Consider the following 15,829-nt stretch of genomic DNA (forward strand, 5'->3'; position numbering starts at 1 on the left):
TACACCTCTCTTTTTCAATGATTCTAACTCCACATTAATGGCTTCTTTCCATTTTAACCAATCTGGTCGTTGCATGCATTCATATATAGATGTGGGTTCTAGATCCTCATTATCCATCAATTCAAGTGCTACATTGTATGCAAATATATCATCCATGTCGACATGTTTTCTGTTCCATTCCCTTCCAGACATGACATAATTTATTGAGATCTCATTATTGTCAGGGACCTCAATACCTTGATCCTTGGCGTCCCAAGTTTCTTTTGGTGGTACATGAGTTTCCTTTTCCATGTCTAGGGTTTCAAAGGATTCGGATTTCTTTGCACCTTTTCTTTTCCGAACTTCTTTGTCTTTGGAACCTGATGGTCTACCACGTTTTAACTGTGGTTTAGACGTAGTAGCAGCTTGATTATGTCCCTCATGGACATCAAGTCTTATCGGTGCATTGGCAGCTGGTATATATGATTTGGTTACTCTATTTGGGTCAGCAAAGGAATCTGGCAATTTATTAGCTAGCTCTTGCAAATATATTATTTTCTGGACTTCTAGATCACAATCTCTAGTCCGAGGATCCTGCCATGTTAAGGATGGTTTGATTCTATTTTATATCTTTTTCCAGCTTACCAAAATATCTCCCTAATGCTGGATACTTAGATTCATCAAAATGACAATCCGCAAACCTAGCCTTAAACAAATCACCAGTTGTTGGCTCTAGGTATTTAATAATAGTGGGGGAATCGTATCCAACATATACTCCCATCCTCCTTTGAGGTCCCATCTTTGTTCTCTGTGGTGGTGCTGTAGGCACTTGGACTGCACATCCAAAACTCTTAGATGGGAAATATCTGGCTCATGACCCGTAATTAGTTGGGATGGCGAGTATTTATGTTCACTTGATGGCTTGAGTCTAATTAACTCGGCTGCATGTAGCACATCATGTCCCCAAGCTGATATTGGGAGTTTAGTATTCATTAAGAGTGATCGGGCAATCCACTGGATTATTTTTATAAAAGATTCAGCCAGACCGTTCTGAGTATGGACATGTGCTACAGAATGTTCCACACTTACCCCCATGGACATACAGTAGTCATTAAAAGCTTGGGAAGTGAATTCACTAGCATTGTCAAGACGTATAGTCTTTAAAGGAAAATCTGGAAAGTGTGCTCTAAGTCTTATAATCTGAGCCAGCAACCTCGCAAGTGCTAGATTACGAGTTGATAAGAGACAAACGTGTGACCATCTTGTAGATGCATCAATTAAGACCATAAAATATATGAAAGTCCCACAGGGTGGGTGTATTGGTCCACAAATATCAACTTGTATTCTTTCCAGAAAATTTATCATTTCCTTATTCACTTTGGCTGGTGATGGCCTAGTGATTAATTTTCCTTGTGAACATGTTTCACATGTGAGGTATTTAGGGATAACTCTTTTATTTTTCCAATTGTGGCATTTGAATTTGTTATGATTTTCCTCATCATCATTGAACCGGGGTGACCCAGCCTGTCATGCCAAAGAGTGAACTCTTCTTTGAGTTCTTTGTTCATCACGGCATTAGCCTCAACCAGACTAGTCTTAACATAGTAAAGTCCAGTCCCACATGCTTGTATAGTCTCAAGGACTCTTTTATTGCCTTGGGTGATATTATAAATCTGAAGAAATTCTTTATTTCCTTCACCCTTGGTTTCAATATGAAAACCATTAAGTCTTATGTCTTTGAAACTTAACAAGCTCCTATTAGAGCTAGGTGAGTACAATGCATCATCTATCTCTAGATGTGTACCATTAGGCAATAAAATGCATGCTTGGCCGCAGCCTTCGATTAGATTAGTTGTACCAGCTATGGTTGTGATGTCGGCTGTTTTATTAATCAGATTTATGAAGTATCGTTTGTCTCTCAGGATGGTATGGCTGGTACCACTGTCTACCACAAATGAGTCCATTCCATTTTTCATTCTTTGATCTCGGAAGGGTTGATCGGTCTCGTCGGAGCAGGACTGGTTCGTCGCAAGCGGCTTCTTCTCGTAGCTAGGGTTTCACAGAGCAAACGAGCTGATAACGTGATATGTAACTTATAGAAAGCGTGGTCTTTTCATAAAGAGAGAGTAGTATATATACATAGATCGTATACTTATCTAACCATAAGATAAGTACCAATATTAGTTATAGATAACAATAAGAGATTATGTCGATCATATATTCTCGGTTCTCAACAGTAATTTAGATCTTAGAAAGTTTTTGTTTAAAAAATGAAGATTATGATGTGTAATTTGAGTAATAATTAATTTAGGAAAAATACATCAATAGAACAAAAAGACAAAAATATTAAAGATGTGTTATTAATTACTTTAGTAAAATTTTATTGTAAATAAGTGATAAAATTGAGGAATAATTTTTATTTATACTTCTATTTAAATAAACTAGATACATATTATTATTGTTTTTGTGATCGCCTTAGAATGGAGTGATTTGCTAGGGCTTATTGTCCCTCCTCTAAAAATGGTTAATTTTCCATTGCTTAATTTATGTTCGTATATCATCCCCACCACCACATAAGATCGGCCCATTTTATAATAAGCCCATTTGTGAATCGTCCCAACTAAGTTTCAAGTTTTCTGTCTACCTGAAAATTAAAGAACTGTAATTTGATTATTTAAGATTTAAATGGAAATATTGTTAATCATTGGGAAAAACCTTGTCAAGCCTACAATTTTGATCTATTCAAGTACCATCTATGTGAAACACATATTAACTATTGACTTATACTCAACTTAATTAGTGCCGTCTTAACTAATAACAATAAACTAGAACTTAATATGTGCGCCCGCACAGATAGGTATTTTCATTTTTTATATAAATGAATATTATTTAAATGTTTATTGGTTTATATTTTAAATATTTTGATCAGATATGAACTATATGGTGAATTTAGATGCATTATAAAAAGAGTATTTGGTTATAAACATTAAAATTTTCTTGTTGAAAATAATTAATAGTAACAGAAATGATTAAACGTATATATTAGAAATTTTTGAAATATATATAATCATAGGTGAGATTATATTAAAAATAATATTCACTTACAAATATTCCATATTGTTCTATAAGTTGTTTAAAGATATTTAAATTTTAGCATATATATATTTTATTTTCAAAATAATTAATAGTAAGTTAAACATATATTTGAGGAATATTCATAATATTGTTTAATATTGAATTTAAACTTGAATTTGTTTAAATAATTAATGGTAACATTATCCAAATTTAATATTTTAAAATTGATTTTAAATTTTTCCTAAAAATTAGCAAATTTTTTTAAAGAAACATATTAAATACAAAATTAAGCTAAATTTGATTTAGGAAATGGTTCAATAATTAAGAAAAGACAAAGATTCCTTAAAGATAAATTCATTTAATTACTTCAGTGGTATACTATTGTAAATAAATTGAAAATTTAGAGATATTTTATAGGTGTACTTCTATTTTAATAATATAGATATACTACTCGGCCATGTGTTCAAAAAACAAAATACTGCTCGACAAAAAAAAACAATAAATATACTGATTTATGTGATTTAGCGTTTTACTAGTATATTTCCCGTGTTACGCATACGTTGTTTATATATATATATATACTTTAAATATATAGAGGATTTACAGTGAACAAATGGCATTGTGAATCATAAACAGAAAACTGAAATTTGTTATTTAATCTTAAATTGCCATTGTGAATCATAAACAGAAAACTAAAACATGTTGATCCGAAAGTAAACATAAAACAATATCACCACATTTCTGTAATATTATAAATACATAAAATAAAATATAAGAAATACCAACCTGGTTAGGTTAGTCTTGATCGAGAGAGTAAACATGAATCTTTTCTCGTCTCTCTTCTCACCCGAGCTTCTTAACCTCTATTTGTTTTTTTTCTTCTTTTTCGAAAGCATTAAGCTCTATTTGTTACCTTCTAGTTCTCACCACAACACAACTTTTCAGATTTTTTTTTTTTTTTGACAAAAGATTTTTCTTCTTCTTGTGTTGCTTCCAAAGTTTATTTAGGTTGTTTTAAAAAAAGGAAGTTTCTTTAGGACCTTGTAAAGAGTGCTTTAAAATGAGTCACTCTTACTCTCCCTCCCTGAATTATCACCACCATAATAAATAAACTTATTCTAACAAAATTGAGAATCAGTTTAGGCCTTTTTTGAAATGTTGTTGAATTGTGTTTACATTTACCTTATCACTTAGCTTTTGCCAATATCTAAAGAAGGAAAAAAAAATAGACTAGAAGGGATAGAGCTTTATGAAAATAAATTCAACAACACACAAATTTTATTCGAACATGCAGCGTTCGGGCTTTTCAATCTTACTAACCTGGACTTTAAGTTCATCGGAGGCTCCGCTTATCCGTCCACAGAAAATTTGTGTGTTTTCAGTTCATTGAAAAAAGTTTTTTTTCTATATGACTGTTGCTGAGGTTATGCTTATATGGATTTATAGTTGTAGACTCGCCAGTTTGGCCAGAGGTTTTTTTTCTCTGAACCAGAGGTATGTATATATGAAGTTTTCATCACACTTTACAGAGAGACGTGAACTTTTTCACAGAATCTTGGAATTTATAATTTTTGACTGAAAATAGATATGGATTTAGTTTATGGCATCGTGAGTTATAAATATATAGAGAAAAAATTAACGGTTCCAAAGATAGTGAAATCATGATAGTGTGAGAAATTTCAAGGATGATGTAGTTTTAAATAAAAATCAATTCAGAGATAAATAACCGAACGAAAATGTTTTATTGCGTTTTATGTTTTTTCTTTAATTTTAAAAATACTTGCACTTTAGTATATAAAGCATGAATAGATGTAAGTGCAAAGATGACACCACAATTAATTAATGCAGAAGGTAAACCAGAGAGATAATACACAAGCACACACCAATAGCTTTATTAGAAATCGCCTTGTACAACTCAATTACAAGTTCTGCTTAATCAGTTTTACACGTCTAGTGTTACACCCTAACACACGCCACTGAACAATTCCTAAGCTACCCGCTCATGTCTCTCCACCGTCAAGTACCTCAGCAACTGCTTCGGCACGACCCAAGAACACTCTAAGGGATTTTCACCCTTCCTCTATAACAATAGCCCCCAGTGTCTTATTGGAATACCCACGACTCCATAGCTCTTTTATAGTGATCTCCACGTTCCTGAAACCCTAGTCTTCAAGGCAACATGGATATATGGACAACTTCCATATTAATAAGTACACTTTCCTTTTCTTGGAATGTACTTATTCCTCAAGGCATAAACTTGCTCCCCAAGTTTATCTCTTGCCTTTTCTCCACGGTATAAACTTGCTCCTCAAGTTTATCCCACGCCAGCTCAGCATCTCGCATCCACATGGTCTCCACCATTCCGCATGCCTCCTGGTTCACTCTCTGACACACACTGCATCAGCAACTACTTCAGCGACTACGTCAAGACATAAACCCTCAGTTTATTCTTCTCCATCTCAGCATATCCTTGCATCCACATGGTAACCCACCACTCCGCATGCCTTATGTAGTAACGACTAATGCCTCCGGCATCAGTGACTTCGTCGCCTAGTTAGTCACGGAAGACTATTGACATCTGCAAGCTCTTCTTGCATCTTCAATCTCCCCCTTTTAGCTTTGTGTGCCAATCAAGCACAAAACCCTTCTGGTTCAACGACCACGTTTCCTCACCTGGAAACCTCCACATTAGATATGCCTTTCTCCCCCCACGAGACTTGCACTATCTTCATCTTCATACATAGATATGCTCTTCTCCCCCACGAGATATGCACCATCTACATCAGGACGTCCATCACCATGCTCTTCTCCCCCACGAGATATGCACTCCTTGGACCAGAACGTCACCACTTCTCCCCCTGCTTGATTGCATACTAAGCTAAAATACAGATGCTTAGATGTCAATACAAACATCACAGACACACCCGTCTGCTTCTTCATGAGTACTGCATCAGGCTCTGACGCATCCGCCGTACTACTTCTCGAACTACCTCTCGAACCACTCCTTGTCTTGGCTCCTTAGGCTTCGGCTTCTTCCCCTCTGCTGTAAATATGGTAGGCTCCTCCCACCCAGTCTTCACAGCTATCCACGCACGCTCCTTGATTCCTCAAACCAACAGCTTCATGTGCGCCCTTCAATGACCATACCACCAGCCATCATCCAACATGATTGTCTTCTGCATCAAACAATCGTGTACATCTTCACCTTCAGGATCACACCAGTAACTTAGGTGACCCGCTCTGATACTAACTGTAAGTGCAAAGATGACACCACAATTAAGTAATGCAGAAGGTAAATCAGAGAGATAATACACAAGCACACACCAATATCTTTATTAGAAATCGCCCTGTACAACTCAATTACAAGTTCTGCTTAATCAGCTTTACACGTTTAGTGTTACACCCTAACACACGCCACTGAACAATTCCTAAGCTACCCGCTCATGTCTCTCCACCGTCAAGTACCTCAGCAACTGCTTCGGCACGACCCAAGAACACCCTAAGGGATTTTCACCCTTCCTCTATAACAATAGCCCCAGTGTCTTATTGGAATACCCACGACTCCATAGCTCTTTTATAGTGATCTCCACGTTCCTGAAACCCTAGTCTCCAAGGCAACATGGATATATGGACAACTTCCATATTAATAAGTACACTTTCCTTTTCTTGGAATGTACTTATTCCTCAAGGCATAAACTTGCTTCCCAAGTTTATCTCTTGCCTTTTTTCCACGGTATAAACTTGCTCCTCAAGTTTATCCCACGCCAGCTCAGCATCTCGCATCCACATGGTCTCCACCATTCCGCATGCCTCCTGGTTCACTCTCTGACACACACTGCATCAGTAACTACTTCAACGACTACGTCAAGACATAAACCCTCAGTTTATTCTTCTCCATCTCAGCATATTCTTACATCTACATGGTAACCCACCACTCCGCATGCCTTATGTAGTAACGACTAATGCCTCCAACATCAGTGACTTCGTCGCCTAGTTAGTCACGGAAGACTATTGACATCTGCAAGTTCTTCTTGCATCTTCAGTAGAGCTTGGACAAACACCACACGAGTAAAAGTTGGGAATCCATATCCATCGGCATCGATATAAAAGGCATGCACAATAACATCATTTTCACTACAGTGGGGGGGAATAAGGGATCAGTACAGGTTCACCGTTCACATTATTTAGGATCAGTATGTTTCATATTTGTAATGTACCTGATTTTAAAATTTCCTAACACTTCGAGTATAAAATTCGTCCTAATTCAGAATCAAATAAAAATGCGGTCTTGTTGTTTTGTGATTTAGTGATTTTTACAATATAAGCATGCCGAATACTATCCACAATTAATTGGAATGCGGTACGTGAGAGATAATAAATAACAAATTTCTGCTCATATAGATAAATGATGATATGAATATATATATTCTTTAACATAACAAGACTTATGAATATATCTCACAATTCCAGTGATCTGGCCATGACCCTAACTAATTCCAGAATATGCCTAACAACGTTTTTTTAGAAAGGGTTACGTGTTTTTGTATTCGGTAGTAGTTGAATGAGTTTACGCCTTGTCCTCTTATCAAATCAAAAACCATTAGCCGTTGGGTTCGTTGATATATGTGTTATATCCTTTTGGACTATTCGTTATACAAATTCAATATTCGCGAATGGTAAAATGAGCTGGCATATATGTACGTAGGCGACTACGTATGCATGCATACATCTCAAGAAACATAATACGTAGATTTGTAACAAGTGATGATGATGGTGAAGTGCAGTGCTATTCGTGTGGCAACCACACTCTTCCCTCTTTCTTTATATTATATATCCTACTCTTTCCATTATTTTATCTCCATACAAAATGTATTTCTCAGTGCTCTCCAATTCATCAATCCATCTATTTTTATGTATCTTATATATATCAAGAAAAAGTAATATTTTTGTTCATTATCTACTATCAATTTGTTGTTTTTTTTTTGATTAACCTGGAGGGACTTCCACCCCCAGAGGCCAACCCCTCGGCGCGAAGCGGACCATTTGGTACTATGGGAAATTAGATACCCCAATTACCTGGCCAGCGGTTCGAATCCGGGTGCGTATTGGGGCCGAAGCTCTCTCAACACCACCAGGCCAACCCCGCTGGTTACTATCAATTTGTTGTTTATGATTTTAGCTTGCAGATGGCTCTAATTGCTGGGTCGAAGTTTTTTAGTGTGAAAAGCATCTGATTCAAATTTGATTCCCTTCATATAATAAGCTAGTCGGATTATACTGTTTGATATTTAAATTGTCCATTATGTGTCCGTCTTCACGTAGTGGTGCAGTATATATTAATCCATTCATAATGAATCCATCTTTTGTTAAATATATATTGAATAGATTATGATTACACTTAACCAGTGCCCTATCAAAATGTATGTGTATATTATCCATTGATCACTTTTGGTCAAACACTAAGAAACTTGAGAACGGTTAACAAAATAATACAGACAGTATGTGTGTGTGCTTGATTATCTCTTTTTGTTTGGGGTTCATTTCTTTGTCGAGAACAAAAGCAACTAACAGAAAAGTAAAAGGAAGACAGAGTTGATTTTCTCTTTATAGAAAAACGCTTTCACAGGTTCCGTGTGGTAAGAAAAAGGAAAAAAAAATAGATGAAAAATAAATCAGCCGACCACTAATGTTTTTAAGTTTGTATTAGTTAAGCATCACAATGAATAATAGTTTGAGAATTAAACAACGAAGGAAAAAATGTTATCACCAGTTTTATTTAGTAAAAGATGAGAAAATCTGAAACTTTTAGAAAGCTCTTAAATTTATTGTAGGCAAAAGTGGATTTACCACCAATCAAACCCGACTAAAATTCTACAATTTAAAACAAAGTAAGAACTTTGATACGAAACTCTTTTTATTTTACGTTAATATACACTTTCTGAATATTTTTGCTCAATTGAATTTTTAAAAATTAATTAAAGCATTTCGGAATTTGAATATTGTGCTTTGAGTCAATATGATAATATGTACTTGCCAAAAGAAAGCCTGTCATATATTTGTATTTGGTAGTATATGAGAAAATGATGAACTAAATCATTATATGTTTAACAAACTTTTAATAGTGGTCAACAGACTTCGTATACCGGTAGGTCACAGTTTTAGAAGTTGGGATTTCATTTTTATTTAATGTGTATCTTATCTTCTCTCAAGAAGACATGTGCATGATTCATTCATGGCTATGAATCATGAAGACGCTAGAACAATTCATATTGTAAGTATGCATACCCCTTTCGGTCTCACATGTTTATTTATTTTTGACCTTCGCGAATAAAATAAACAGGCAAAACACACAAATCCCTGAGAAAAACATAAACCAGAAAACAAATGTGCGTGCACGCGGTTTTCACATTTCTTTCCCGTTGTATTTCCATTATTATTAATATTATTATCTTTTTGTCTAGAAAAGTAGTTCGTTTCAATTGAGATCCAAATTTTTGCAAAAATAAAAAATAAAATTTTGAGATCGGTTTTAGGGTATATTTATGCTAAGTATCGTATGCTTTTCACTTTACCAATCGTACGCGGAAATCCACTTTAATTTTATTTCTAAAACTTTATTTGTTCATTTCAAACTATATAATCACTGTGCCAAAACGGTTAGATCTTTGCTAAATTCAATATTCTAATTTTCAAAAAAAAAAATTAGATTTCAAGGGCGGATATAATTTTTATTTTTATCTCGTTTTTAAAAATTGAATTTTTTTTATTATATTTATGTTGTTTTAATCAAATTTGTATATAACTAAAGTTGGTTATATGCTATATTTAGATAATAATTTAGATAAAATTATTAAATAAATTGAACGTAACTTTTTATCAATTGATCATGATTTAATTTTATTAGTACTATTGATAGAATGCTAAGGTATCATCATTACACTAATTTCTATCTAATCAATGTCTATGCATTCAAGACAGCAGTGAGAATAAGAATATCAATAGTAATACTAGTAATCAGGAAGGTACCATCATTACGCTAATTCCATTTTATATAGCGTTTCTAATTATATTTAAGACACGATATATATTTTAAAATTCATTTTCGAATAGAGCTCATAATTCGTCGGTGTATAGATCGGTCTAACCGTAACAAAGAAACTCAATTTTACGAAGATAAGAAATATGCCAATCTAATTTTTGTTAAAGAAAATGTCTTACTCTATGTAGAAAATGTATAAATTGTACGACCGATCAACATATATATACTGTATTGTTAGGCCTTTAGGGATACTGAAGAACAAATTTCCTCTTCACAGTTTCAGCTCACTTCATCATCTCCAGCCATTGAATTTGGTATACACATACACTACAAGAAAACTGCTCGATTCCCAGGGAAGATATCCTCGGAATGTCGTCGGAATTCACGTATTCCGACGACAAACCCAGGAAATGATCCGTCGGAATAATATCGTCGGAATAACGTAAGTCGTCGGAATTCCCTCGGAAATTTGTGACGAAATTCCGACGGAGACTTTTTCCGAGGGAATTCCGAGGAACACCTACGGTGATCCCATTGTCGGAATATCCCTCGGAATTTTCCGAGGGAATGTCCCTCGGAAAACACTGTCGGAAAATTCCGAGGAACTCTCCCTCGGAATATTCCGAGGGATATTCCCTCGGAAAATTCCGAGGAAATTGTTCCTCGGAATTTTCCGAGGGAATGTTCCTCGGAATTTTCCGACGGAAGACTCCCTCGGAAAATTCCGAGGAACACTTCCCTCGGAAATTTCCGAGGGCCTTCGTTCCTCGGAATTTTCGTAAAATATAATTTATATTAATAAATAAATATTAATTTATTTCTTATTAATTAAATTGGAAAATTAATTATTAAATTCGAAAATTAATTATTAAATTGAAAATTAAAATAAAAAACATAATATAAATAGTTCAAAAGTAATATTCATACAAAACAGAAAATAAAAATAAAGTTTAAAACATAAATTAAAGTTAGAACTACTCGTCCTCGTCGACGTCGAAGTTCTGGTCCGGGAATTGCCTCATGAAGGCCGCCATCATCTTCTCACTCCGCCTCCTGTCTGCCTCTCTAGCTCTCTCTTGAGCCGCCATCTTCTCCTCCAACTGACGGATGCGTTCATCCTTATCCTTCAGTTGATCCATCAGAGTAGGATCAACTGGCACCTGAGACGTAGGAGGAACCGATTTGGATCGACGACCCAAACCGACCAAACGTCCCTTCTTCTTTGGAATCGCCTGAAAAAGAAAATTTAAAATCTTAATCATAGAAAAAAATTTTAAAATTAATAAGTAAATTGATATTTACAAAATATCTTACCGATTCAAGAAGCTCGTTGATTCGGACTTGAGAGAGGGCAGTGGACTCAGTAGATGTGGCGTCAAGATCGAGATCGGCCTGGATCTGGGAGAGACGGGCCTCCTCGTCTTGTGTCATACTGTCCACCAGGGAGACAACCTCCTGCGCAAGACCGTCATCAATCTGGCCCGTGGTCTTGTTGGTGTGGATCCTCTTGTACAAAGGGAAATCACCCACGGGCTCACCTTCATTTTCTTGCGCCTAGGAAAACACATAAATTCAAAAAAAACATTAGAAAGCAGAAAAATTAAAAATTTACAATTAAAAAGAAAAGGAGTTTGAACTTACCATCTTGTCTGCGAGAGTGGGAATAGACTGAGCACCCAAATTGTGCTTGTACATGCCCTTCCCGCCACGATCGCTCTTGCGGTTGGCGGAGTTGGTGTTAGAGACCTGCTTCGTCGAGTCCTTGTCCCAATGGACACACAACTCCTCCCAAGTGGTCATGTTGATCCACTTTGGGACCTTATAATGAAAAAAAAATTTTTAAAGTTAAATAGAATTAAAAAAATATATTAATAAAGTTAAAAAAAAAGAAAATACCTTATCCGCTAGCCACTTCTGCTTCCATTCATATATTTGCCCGGAATATGAATCCATACATTTGTGGATGAAGGCGTTGCGGATGAACGTCGTGTTATCCGGATGCCAGTTGAACTCTTGCTGGAAAAAACAAAACCTGATTAGTAGAAATAAAATTTCAAAGGAAAAAAATAGAAATTTTTAAAAGTTAGAATACTTACAGCAAACTGACGAAACCAGAGCTCCTGCTCATCCCTCGGCATCACTGTGAAGGTTGCGTATCCCTTCTTGAGGTCGGAATACATCATCCTGTTGATCCAAGCGCTGATCCCGTTATGGGATCGGTCGAACCTAATACATAGGAAACAACTTATTAAAAATGAATCTAATTTTTCAAATAAAGAAAATTAAACTTTCACTTACCAAGTCTGACCGGGTTCCCTAGGATACAGAGTGAGATAAGGGAGATGGTCAAGGTTGCACTTAATCACGGCTATGTTAGTCTTCAAGTTTTCAATACATTCAGGAGTAACTGATCTCGTGCATAAATCTCGGAAGAAAGCACTTATCCCGGCAACTGCTTCATAAACATTCTTTGGTAATAGTTCCTTGAAGGCGAACGGAAGGAGGCGCTGCATCATTACATGGCAATCGTGACTCTTTAAGCCGGTAAACTTTCCTTCCCTTCTGTCGACACAGTTACCCAAATTAGATGCATAACCGTCTGGAAATTCCACATCCTTTGAAATCCAATCAAAGAACGCATCTTTGGCCGCTGCATCAAGTCGGTATATGGGAAAAGGAGCCCTGCCATTCTCATCAACATGAAGTTCTTCACGAGCACATATATCGACTAAATCCAGTCTTGACTTCAAATTATCCTTGGTTTTACCTTGAACGTTAAGGATCGTGTTCATCAGGTTGTCGAAAAAGTTCTTCTCAATATGCATGACATCTAAATTATGCCTCAGCAGATGATCCTTCCAGTATGGCAGATCCCAGAAAATACTCTTTTTGTGCCAGTTATGTAGATCTCCAACAGCATCTACCGGATAATGCACATGTCCACCCACGTCTGGGGTCCTTTCTGCACCAAAATCTCTTAGTTGTGTCAACATTTCTCTCCCACTGATTTCCGGTGTTGGATCATCAAACACCCTCTTGTTCTTCGTAAATAAATTCCTACTCCTGCGATATGGATGATCTGGTGGTAGGAATCTCCTGTGACAGTCAAACCAACACGTTTTCCTTCCATGTTTTAGTTGGAAAGCATCAGTGTTATCTTGACAATATGGACATGATAGCCTTCCATGTGTTGTCCATCCAGATAACATACCATATGCTGGGAAATCACTTATTGTCCACATAAGTACTGCCCGCATTTGGAAGTTTTCTTTACATGAAACATCGTACGTTTCAGCACCTTGACCCCATAGCTGTTGCAACTCATATATTAGTGGCTGTAGAAATACATCAAGTGATCTCCTAGGATGCTCTGGTCCGGGAACAAGAATGGAGAGAAACAAAAACTCTCGACGCAAGCACAAGTTTGGCGGTAAGTTGTATGGTGTGAGAATGACTGGCCATAGAGAATATTGTCTCCCATGCTTCCCAAATGGGCTGAAACCATCCGTACATAATCCAAGGTAGACATTTCTTCTTTCATACGCAAATTCTGGATAGGTCGATTGAAAATGCTTCCAAGCTTTTGCATCTGAAGGATGTCTAATCTCACCATCCGTTGAATGCTCCGCATGCCATCTCATTGGTTGCGCTGTGCGTTCGGACAGATACAACCTCTGCAACCTTTCCGTCAATGGCAAATACCACATCCTTTTATATGGCACTGGAACTCTTCCACCCGTATCTTTATAACGAGCCTTTCCACAAAATTTGCATGCATCCAGCTGCTCATCCGCCCTCCAATAAATCATGCAGTTATCCCTGCATACATCTATTACCTGGTACGATAAACCAAGACCAGCTACCAGTTTCTGAACCTCGTAGTATGAACCAGGAGCAACATTATCCTCAGGTAGAACACCTTTTACAAAATCAGCAATCGCATCCACACAGTCTTCAGCCAAATTATAATCGGATTTAATGCTCATCAGTCTTGTTGCAGATGATAAAGCTGAATGACCATCTCTGCAACCTTCGTACAAAGGTTGCTTTCCAGCATCCAACATATCATAAAATCTCCTAGCTTGTGTATTGGGTAAATCTTCCCCTCTAAAATGATCATTTACCATCTGCTCAGTACCTACACCATAATCTACGTCCATTCTAATTGGTTCTTCTAACCTAACCGCAGGTTGAGGTTCGCTAGTACTACCATATTCATAATCAGTTTCCCCATGATGATACCAAATTTTGTAACTCCGTGTAAACCCTCGAGTATATAGATGAGTCCAAACATCTAACTGTTTTATAACCTTCCTATTTTTACAAGTAGAACAAGGACATCTTAACATACCTGATTTAGCTTCCGGTTGGTTGAGAGCTTTCCCCATGAATTCCTTTAGACCATTTTCGAACTCTGGCGTAAGCAATCTCGTGTTCGGATCCATATGAGGTCGATCTATCCAAGAGCGATGATAATTATAAGAAGACATGATTTTTTCAATCAGATTCGTGTGTGCAAAATAGAATGAGAGAGGATGAAGATATGTAGTGAATGAAGAGGATGAGGGGTGCTTGCATTTATAGATTAAATCTGCCGATATTTCCCACGACATTCCCAGGAAATTCCGACCAACTAGCCGTTGCCGTCGGAATTTCCTCGGAATAATCAACGGCTCTATTATCCCTCGGAATTTCCTCGGAAATTTCCGAGGGATCTACCAGTCCGTCGGAATTTCCTCGGAAAATTCCGAGGAAATTCCGAGGAAACACGAAAATTGTGTTTCCTCGGAATTTCCTCGGAATTTCGTGGGAATATTCCGACGGACACATAGTCCCTCGGAATTTCCCTCAGAATCCGGCAGTTTTCTAGTAGTGATAGAAGTTGTAACAACCAAGTTTTGTGTGTTTGGTAAGAACAATTCAAGTTTTGAAGATTATTAATGAAGGAAAAAAACCAGTACTAAGAGTAAAAGAGCTCGGTTTTAATTAGTGCACATTTTGGCCGATGTAGTAAAAAAATTTCTTTAACTGGTGGAGATGCTCCACATATATTAATTTGTCAAGCTCTATGTTTGGTAAACAAAACTCATTTTTGAATATGTAATTAATGAAAATTGAAAACAAATACAGTAACAAGATGAAAACAGGTAGAGGTTAATTGTAAGTCCAAATTTGTCAAATAAAAAAAAAAAAAAAAGTCCAAATTTGTCCAATATAGTAAAAAGTATTTCCATTAGTTGTGATGATGGGCCACACATATATGAATCGTCGACTCCACCACATAATATCCTATATTTTAAATAATGTTTCACACGAAATCTCTCTATAAATAGAACTCAACCTAAGCGTGTGTTCTCCACACTTCATCAAACATTCACTTATCTTCTCATTTCAACATAAAAGAAAGTAAAAGAAAAACCAAATCACTATGGAGTCCCACAACGTGAACAACAGCTTGAACGTAGACATGGAGAAAGATCAAGAAAAGGCTCTCGACTTCTCCAAAAGAGCTCAGTGGCTACGAGCCGCCGTCCTCGGTGCCAACGATGGTCTTGTCTCCACGGCTTCGCTTATGATGGGTGTCGGTGCGGTTAAGGGAGACGTTAAAACCATGATGTTATCTGGTTTTGCCGGTTTAGTCGCCGGGGCTTGTAGCATGGCGATCGGAGAGTTTGTCTCTGTTTACTCTCAGTACGACATAGAGGTGGCTCAGATGAAGAGAGAGAGCGGAGGGGA

General features: G+C 36.7%; 2 protein-coding genes across 2 annotated transcripts in view; one reads left to right on the plus strand and one right to left on the minus strand.

The window, feature by feature from the left end:
- Positions 1 to 10,938: 10,938 nt before the first annotated feature.
- Positions 10,939 to 14,550, minus strand: LOC130495783 (uncharacterized; the record flags this gene model as incomplete). The annotated part of the gene is given in 9 exon segments (XM_056987295.1): positions 10,939 to 11,325; positions 11,408 to 11,647; positions 11,735 to 11,911; positions 11,990 to 12,109; positions 12,190 to 12,319; positions 12,392 to 12,743; positions 12,861 to 12,948; positions 13,018 to 13,189; positions 13,382 to 14,550. Coding segments are annotated over 9 exon segments (2,694 nt in total). The 3' UTR covers positions 10,939 to 11,067.
- Positions 14,551 to 15,466: 916 nt separating this feature from the next.
- Positions 15,467 to 15,829, plus strand: part of LOC108809358 (vacuolar iron transporter homolog 1) — a 767-nt gene continuing 404 nt past the window's right edge. The window contains exon 1 of the mRNA XM_018581504.2: positions 15,467 to 15,829. Within this exon, the coding sequence (XP_018437006.1) occupies positions 15,522 to 15,829 (308 nt within the window). The 5' untranslated portion in view covers positions 15,467 to 15,521.

The sequence above is a fragment of the Raphanus sativus genome, chromosome 6 (genome assembly GCF_000801105.2).
Source record: "Raphanus sativus cultivar WK10039 chromosome 6, ASM80110v3, whole genome shotgun sequence".
Taxonomy (NCBI): Eukaryota; Viridiplantae; Streptophyta; class Magnoliopsida; order Brassicales; family Brassicaceae; genus Raphanus; species Raphanus sativus.